We start from the raw sequence: 8,455 nt of genomic DNA, 5'->3' as shown, positions 1-8,455 counted from the left end.
TAATTTAAACCTGACACTCCTCTGCATCTCTCTCTCCTATTCAAAGTCAGTGTCACTGTCCCGGTTTGGTTTAGTGCCTTTTCTCTCAGACACTCTGAATAAAACAGTAATACCTCTGGAAACCTACTGCGTGGACTCTGTTTCCCACCTCACACGCTCTAACCAGTTGAGGTCAAAGGTCAAGTGCAGTGCAGTCAGGTGAGAGTTATGTTTTGCACATTTACACTTAATATTATTAAATATTGAAATATAACATTAAACACTGCAAATAGTTTTCATCAGTCAGAATTTATTTTCCTCTTTGTCTTTTTCTATGAAAAAGACAGTTTAATCTACACACAATCTACACTTTAATCTCACACAGTAACACAGTCCAACACATAAGAACACAGGCAGCATGCGTGTGTTGTGTTGGTCTTCAGTGTGATGCGTTTGTTACCAATAATCAAATGGACAGCTCAGCTGTCTCAGAAACCAGCGGTCCGTCTATCGTGGCCACAGCCCCCACGCCAGCCCAGGCAGGAACAGGGCGATGAGGACGGAGGAGAACAGGTTGACAGCGTTGTTGTCTAAGATGGGTTTCCCACAGATCCGCCGGGTCGTGGCCGACTCGTAGCTCACCACCTTCCCAATGCTCGAGTCAAAGCCTAAAGACAGACAGGAAGAGGACGTCTCCGGCTCGTGACAAGGACACTTCACCGTAACAACAGATCACATCTACAGATCCATCACAGGAGGAGGAGGAGGAGGAGGAGGAGGAGGAGAAGAAGGAGGAGAAGGAGGAGGAGGAGGAGGAGAAGAAGAAGAAGAAGAAGAAGAAGGAGGAGGAGAAGAATAAGAGAATGTGGCTCAGTAAGTAAAGTGGGTCAACTAATCAGAGGGTTGGTGGTTTGATCCCCGGCTCCTTCAGTCTGTGTGTTAGTAAAAGTGCTGTGGTATAAAGTGTTTTTAGAACGGTGCTGTAAACGTGCAGTCACTTTTCCATTTCTATCACCAGACAACAACCTGCAGCTTCGTCCACGTTTACAGTTTGATCGCTCTGATCAGTACTTATCGATCTAATCGCCCACGTCAGAAACATGACGTCACGTCCTTTTTCGTGGCTGAGTCCTGGGCCATCTGGTTGAAGTTTACTGTGACTGTACCTTATGGTAAAGTCACATGACACATCCACCCAGATGTCCCAGGACTCTGCCACGAAAAAGGACGTGACGTCATGTTTCTGATGTGGGTGATTAATAAATATTGATCAGAGCAATCAAGCTGACTGCGGCTGTGTTCACTGAGGCTGCAGCTAACGATTAATTATTCTCGTTATCCACTAATTTGCTGCTCATGTTTTTGATTAATCATTTGGTCTATGAACGCCAAAAACACAAAACGAGCACTTTGAATACGTCATGTGACATTTTACAGACCAATAAAGACAATAACTGTTAGCTACAGCCTCAGTTTACATTAACCCTATTGTCTTCGAAAACAACATGAGGGTTAACCCTCCTGTTGACTGACGTGGGCACTGAAACGCACACGATGGACTGTTACCTGAATACTGCATGTGAGCTCCCAGGAAGGAGTCCAGCATCGATCCCAGCAGGCCAGCCACACCGCCGTACACTATGATGGGCCACTGGGGGTCGGCCAGGTGCAGGTCGCTGACCGTCAGAAGCTGCGTTACAAAGTAAGCCACGCCCACCGCGACTCCGCCGAGGAAGCTGGCGACCAGTCCGACAGGTGTGACTCCTCCGTTTGTTCCTGGAGGGTCAAAGAGCAGAATGTGGACGGAGAAATGAAAAGGACAGAAGAAGAAGGTAAATCCAAATAAGCAAATGCATCAGTGTGAACAGTGTGCGACTCATTTTCGGCAGATTTAGTGGTCACGTTTCTAGAAAACCTCTGAACATACAAAGAGCCTCAACACGAACTATCTGTGTCATTAACCGTGTTATTCTTCTGTACATTCAGCCTGTCACACACAGTTCAGCGTGAAAAACATTCTGTTCACATAATGTGATGCAGCTTTAGGTCAATCGATCACGTCACACTCTGGGGAAATGAATGAATGTAGTTCAGCAAACTCAAAGTAATGAAACAGTAATCTTCCTGACTTCACTTAGTAGTAGATTTATAAAATAACATTAGACATCGTAATAAAACAAATCGTTTTCACTGTTTAACCACAGACTAGAAGAAGCTGAGGAAATGCCGATGTGACAGCCGTCACTCGTAGTGATCAACCCTCCCGCCGTCTTTGGCTGCTCACCTGCCGGGACCTCCCTCCAGGTGGTGATGAGTCTAGGCTGTGATGTGCTGAGGACAGGTCCCACCTCCGACGCCCAGGTGTCCCCAGTGCTGCATGCGAGCGCGCCCACAAGAGAGAGGCACATCCAGGAGGCAGAGTACTGTTTACCGAAATCAATGGGCATCTCACCTGGACCCACCTGAAACACAAACGCCGTTTTAAAGAGTTATAATCAGGAACGGGGGGAAATAAAACACGTGTTTGTTGATTTCATTTGCAAATCATAGAAACTGTTTTGTTTTCAACAGGTACTTTTTTGATGCTTTGTACAGAAAATCTTTGGACAAATTCACTGCTCCGTCAAGTTTCCAGTTACCTCTATCATGTAGAGCAACGCCAGCTCTGTGGGAACGCCTCCGTTACAGAAGACCTGCACCCAGTTCCTCTGGCCCCCTAACAACACAAACACAAAGGTTCATACAATTAAATTTAGATCAGTCTCAAAAAACAACAACGACAAAAACCCCGTTCACGTCTCTCACCTTCTTTGTACTCTGCGTCTATTTTCTTCTTCTGTGCTCCTCCCCAGCGGGTCAGTCTGGAGGAGGTGATGAAGAAGGCCAGCAGAGAGGAGAAGAAGCTGTAGTTGGCCATTGTCAACACAAATCCCACCAGGAGGGCTGAGGAAACACACGTTACATCAGAGGAACAGTCTGAATCCTCCACGCAAAGAAGAGCCTCACAGCCCACATGACGCTGCTCTGAACAGGAAGTCTGGTCTTAGTCTATAAACACGAACCGACCAACCACCAGACCAACAACGAGTTAAGTTTCAACAATCTAAGATTCCACTTCGATTTGATTTCTGTACACTTTGTGAGCAGTGCTGCTGAAACTGTTACTGATGGAGCATCATGTCAAACAACTTCATCTCAGATCAAACTGCAGATTATTCGCTTCTTCCGAGGAGCTAGATAGTTTCCGTGACCTCATAACTTATAAATTCCTGCACAACACAACGGCATCTTTCAGCTCTTTGATAAACATGTTCCCACATTTCTTTTGATCGATGCCCGACGTCACAGTTCCAACGTCATCAAATAAAAAGCTGAATGGACCCGAATGTCTGACTGAGCTGCTCATCTGTTTTCTGATAAAGAGCTTCAGCGGGAAAACGTCTCCCACAAAGCTTCGACCAAATATCACTATTAATATATTTTCCAGTATTTTTTTTTTTAGATCACACTGAGTCACGCTGGCACATCAGCTGGATAATGTTGACTTTTAACATTAAGTTGGATCCTGCTCTTTTTCCCGCTGGGATCCTGAATGAACTAATGAAGCGTTGCTCCCAGCATGACTCAGTGATGTCCCCCAGAGAGACAGTTTCTGTTTTAATTTTCAGAGATTTAAATTTTCTCAGAATCCTGGAAAGATTCATGGAACAGATGTGGGTTTGAATAAAGACCAATGAGGACAGTGATGCCCAATGCCCGATAAAGAATTTACTTCAGCTCGGACTATCATGGGATCACAGACATTTGATGCGACTGCAAAGAATGCAAAGGCCATTTCCTAAAACTTTTAGTTCTGTTTGAAGTGAGCAGATTTTCCTCTGCCTTCATCAAATCCTGTTTTCATGTGAGGCAGCGGAGCAACATCTGAGCAGTAATCTGCCCGCTGAAAACTCAAACTGTGGCGTTACATTACATCAGAAAAAAACTATTTTTTGCTTTAACTGGTGTAAAACTCGTGTCTTTGCACACTACAGACGTGTCGGCACGCACTCACCTCCCAGAGCTCCTGAGAGATCCAGACTGCGTCTCTTCAGAGCTCGGACAGTTACCACGAGCGGAACCAAGATGGAGAACAGCCACCGCCACGGTGACACAGGCTGCAGTGTGCCTACAAAACACACACACACACACACACACACACTCACACAGGTGATTTTCCACACTTTGTGAATCAGAGGATGGTTTGAAATGCCATTTATCTATTCTATCTATCTTTCTATTTCAGTTTCTCCACGTACAATTTCTGACGGGTGAGAAAGGAAAAACACGAGTGGAGAAACATAACGAGTCCAGAAAGAGGGTTCACTGCTGGGGCACAGACGGGAGAAGCTTCGGCCTCAGACACTGATCAGCTGCCTGTTTGAATACCAACAGGAACTAACGTGACATCTGCATTCAGATCTACGACAGACGTCAGTTAACTGTGGCGATCGCACGTTAAAAAACCTGAAGAGCAACTCTTCGTTAGTGACTGAGGATGTCAGTCACTAAGTCTTTAGCCCACGCAGCCTCCTCTGGATGGAAGCGCGACGTGTGAACCCTCATCCATCCATCCATCCCCTTTCTATCCGTCAGGGTCGCGGCGGAGCAGGAGCCTATCCCTGCTGACTACGGGCGAGAGGCGGGGTTCACCTGGAAAATCTCAGGGCAAAGACAGGTAACTACACACGCACACACTCACCTAGGGACAATGTAAAGAGGCCAGTTAACCCAGTAGCCTACTTCTTAATTATTTTCTGTTACGCCCCCAGAAATAAGAAAACATTTCGCGACCGACCCCCGCCCCCACAAACAAACAAAGCGTGATGCTAGGAGAATTTAGGGCAATATTCAAGGAAGAGCACATGATTTGGTTCGACTCAGTTTCTATTTAAGGACATTTTTGAGAATTGCCTTTAAAGGCTATGTATCAGTATAAAGGCATCCTACAGTAAATTCAATTTAAAAACTAGGGAGGTTTCCAGACAGGAAGCTCACCATAGTATGTGCTGATTGTGAGGGAGAGGACCCAGAAGAAGAGGGAGAGTGCCAGAGTGGCGCACAGTACGATCATGTCAGTCATCATCTTGACGTACTCCTTCATCAGCGCGCGATTCTCAGAGTCCATGCCGACAGACAGATTGAGCTGCAAGAGACATGAGCAGATCAGAGAGTGTTTGGTTTGTTTCATTGCTGTTATATTAAAGAGAAAATTCTAGGTCTTATTCCCATTTTCTGTGCATTGTTTCTGTTGGTCATGACAAAGTTATTGGTCGTATGTTTCAAAAATTTTCAAAATCAAAACCTGATAAAAATGGTCATGGTATGGTAAGGCTTCAAAATAGGGCAAAAAACTCCTAATTTAGTATGGCCTCAAAGTACGATAAAAATGTTGTCATAGAATAGTAAGGCGTCAAAATCGGCCAAAGAAAGTCACATTTTTTTTTCGGCCATCAAATTGTCATAAGAATGGTCATAGTATAGTAAGGTGTCAAAATCGGCCAAAAAAAGTCAAAAAATTTTTTATGACCTCCAAAATTCATAAAAAACGTCATAGTATAGTATGCCGTATTTTTCGGACAAAAAAAATCAAAAATTTTTTTTGACCTAAAAATGTGATAAAAAACGTCAAAGTTTAGTATGCCTTTTTTTTCGGGCAAAAAAAGTCAAAATTTTTTTTGACCTCAAAATGTCATAAAAAACGTCATAGTATAGTAAGGCGTCAAAATCGGCCAAAAAAAGTCAAAAATTTTTTTGACCTCAAGATGTCATAGTATAGTAAGGCGTTAAAATTGTACAAAAAAAGTCCTTACTATACTATGACGTTTTTTATGACTTTTTGAGGTCAAAAAAATGTTTGACTTTTTTTGTCCGAAAAAAACGGCATACTATACTATGACGTTTTTTATGACTTTTTGAGGTCAAAAAAAATTTTGACTTTTTTTGTCCGAAAAAAACGGCATACTATACTATGACGTTTTTTATGACTTTTTGAGGTCAAAAATTTTTTTTGACTTTTTTTGTGCGAAAAAAACGGCATACTATACTATGACGTTTTTTATGACTTTTTGAGGTCAAAAAAATTTTTGACTTTTTTTGTCCGATTTTGACGCCTTACTATACTATGACGTTTTTTTATGACATTTTGAGGTAAAAAAAAAATTTGACTTTTTTTGTCCGAAAAAAACGGCATACTATACTATGACGTTTTTTATGACTTTTTGAGGTCAAAAAAAAATTTGACTTTTTTTGTCCGAAAAAAACGGCATACTATACTATGACGTTTTTTTATGACATTTTGAGGTAAAAAAAATTTTTGACTTTTTTTGTCCGAAAAAAACGGCATACTATACTATGACGTTTTTTATGACTTTTTGAGGTCAAAAAAATTTTTGACTTTTTTTGTGCAAAAAAAACGGCATACTATATTATGACGTTTTTTATGACTTTTTGAGGTCAAAAAAATTTTGACTTTTTTTGTCCGATTTTGACGCCTTACTATACTATGACGTTTTTTATGACATTTTGAGGTCAAAAAAAATTTTGACTTTTTTTGTCCGATTTTGACGCCTTACTATACTATGACGTTTTTTATGACATTTTGAGGTAAAAAAAAAATTTGACTTTTTTTGTCCGAAAAAAACGGCATACTATACTATGACGTTTTTTATGACTTTTTGAGGTCAAAAAATTTTTTGACTTTTTTTGTCCGAAAAAAACGGCATACTATACTATGACGTTTTTTATGACTTTTTGAGGTCAAAAAAAATTTTGACTTTTTTTGTCCGAAAATAACGGCATACTATACTATGACGTTTTTTATGACTTTTTGAGGTCAAAAAAAATTTTGACTTTTTTTGTCCGATTTTGACGCCTTACTATACTATGACGTTTTTTATGACATTTTGAGGTAAAAAAAAAATTTGACTTTTTTTGTCCGAAAAAAACGGCATACTATACTATGACGTTTTTTATGACTTTTTGAGGTCAAAAAATTTTTTGACTTTTTTTGTCCGATTTTGACGCCTTACTATACTATGACGTTTTTTATGACATTTTGAGGTAAAAAAAAAATTTGACTTTTTTTGTCCGAAAAAAACGGCATACTATACTATGACGTTTTTTATGACTTTTTGAGGTCAAAAAAATTTTTGACTTTTTTTGTCCGAAAAAAACGGCATACTATACTATGACGTTTTTTATGACTTTTTGAGGTCAAAAAATGTTTTGACTTTTTTTGTCCGAAAATAACGGCATACTATACTATGACGTTTTTTATGACTTTTTGAGGTCAAAAAAATTTTTGACTTTTTTTGTCCGATTTTGACGCCTTACTATACTATGACGTTTTTTATGACATTTTGAGGTAAAAAAAAAATTTGACTTTTTTTGTCCGAAAAAAACGGCATACTATACTATGACGTTTTTTATGACTTTTTGAGGTCAAAAAATTTTTTGACTTTTTTTGTCCGAAAAAAACGGCATACTATACTATGACGTTTTTTATGACTTTTTGAGGTCAAAAAATTTTTTGACTTTTTTTGTCCGAAAAAAACGGCATACTATACTATGACGTTTTTTATGACTTTTTGAGGTCAAAAAAATTTTTGACTTTTTTTGTCCGAAAAAAACGGCATACTATACTATGACGTTTTTTATGACTTTTTGAGGTCAAAAAAAATTTTGACTTTTTTTGTCCGATTTTGACGCCTTACTATACTATGACGTTTTTTATGACATTTTGAGGTCAAAAAAAAATTTGACTTTTTTTGTCCGAAAAAAACGGCATACTATACTATGACGTTTTTTATGACTTTTTGAGGTCAAAAAAAATTTTGACTTTTTTTGTCCGATTTTGACGCCTTACTATACTATGACGTTTTTTATGACATTTTGAGGTAAAAAAAAAGTTGACTTTTTTTGTCCGAAAAAAACGCCATACTATACTATGACGTTTTTTATGACTTTTTGAGGTCAAAAAAATTTTTGACTTTTTTTGTCCGAAAAAAACGGCATACTATACTATGACGTTTTTTATGACTTTTTGAGGTCAAAAAAATTTTTGACTTTTTTTGTCCGAAAAAAACGGCATACTATACTATGACATTTTTTATGACTTTTTGAGGTCAAAAAAATTTTTGACTTTTTTTGTCCGAAAAAAACGGCATACTATACTATGACGTTTTTTATGACTTTTTGAGGTCAAAAAAATTTTTGACTTTTTTTGTCCGATTTTGACGCCTTACTATACTATGACGTTTTTTATGACATTTTGAGGTAAAAAAAAAATTTGACTTTTTTTGTCCGAAAAAAACGGCATACTATACTATGACGTTTTTTATGACTTTTTGAGGTCAAAAAAATTTTTGACTTTTTTTGTCCGAAAAAAACGGCATACTATACTATGACGTTTTTTATGACTTTTTGAGGTCAAAAA

The 8,455-nt window shown here is 39.1% G+C and overlaps 2 protein-coding genes across 2 annotated transcripts in view; one reads left to right on the top strand and one right to left on the bottom strand.

Moving 5' to 3' along the window:
- Positions 1-286: 286 nt before the first annotated feature.
- Positions 287-8,455, bottom strand: part of tmem19 (transmembrane protein 19) — a 56,570-nt gene continuing 48,401 nt past the window's right edge. The window contains exons 2-8 of the mRNA XM_041030457.1: positions 5,017-5,164; positions 4,034-4,147; positions 2,785-2,922; positions 2,619-2,695; positions 2,264-2,441; positions 1,546-1,755; positions 287-647 (exon numbers count right to left, since the gene is read on the bottom strand). Of these exons, the coding sequence (XP_040886391.1) occupies positions 487-647; positions 1,546-1,755; positions 2,264-2,441; positions 2,619-2,695; positions 2,785-2,922; positions 4,034-4,147; positions 5,017-5,146 (1,008 nt within the window). The 5' untranslated portion in view covers positions 5,147-5,164 and the 3' untranslated portion in view covers positions 287-486. The remainder of the gene's footprint in view (positions 648-1,545; positions 1,756-2,263; positions 2,442-2,618; positions 2,696-2,784; positions 2,923-4,033; positions 4,148-5,016; positions 5,165-8,455) is intronic.
- kics2 (KICSTOR subunit 2) overlaps positions 4,533-8,455 on the top strand; it is a 57,500-nt gene continuing 53,577 nt past the window's right edge. The window contains exon 1 of the mRNA XM_041030455.1: positions 4,533-4,696. The gene's annotated coding sequence lies outside the window, so the exon portion shown is untranslated. The remainder of the gene's footprint in view (positions 4,697-8,455) is intronic.

The sequence above is a fragment of the Toxotes jaculatrix genome, chromosome 22, assembly GCF_017976425.1.
Source record: "Toxotes jaculatrix isolate fToxJac2 chromosome 22, fToxJac2.pri, whole genome shotgun sequence".
Lineage (NCBI taxonomy): Eukaryota > Metazoa > Chordata > Actinopteri > Toxotidae > Toxotes > Toxotes jaculatrix.
The sequence above is the reverse complement of the archived record's forward strand: the minus strand, read 5'-3'. Positions and strand labels throughout refer to the sequence as shown.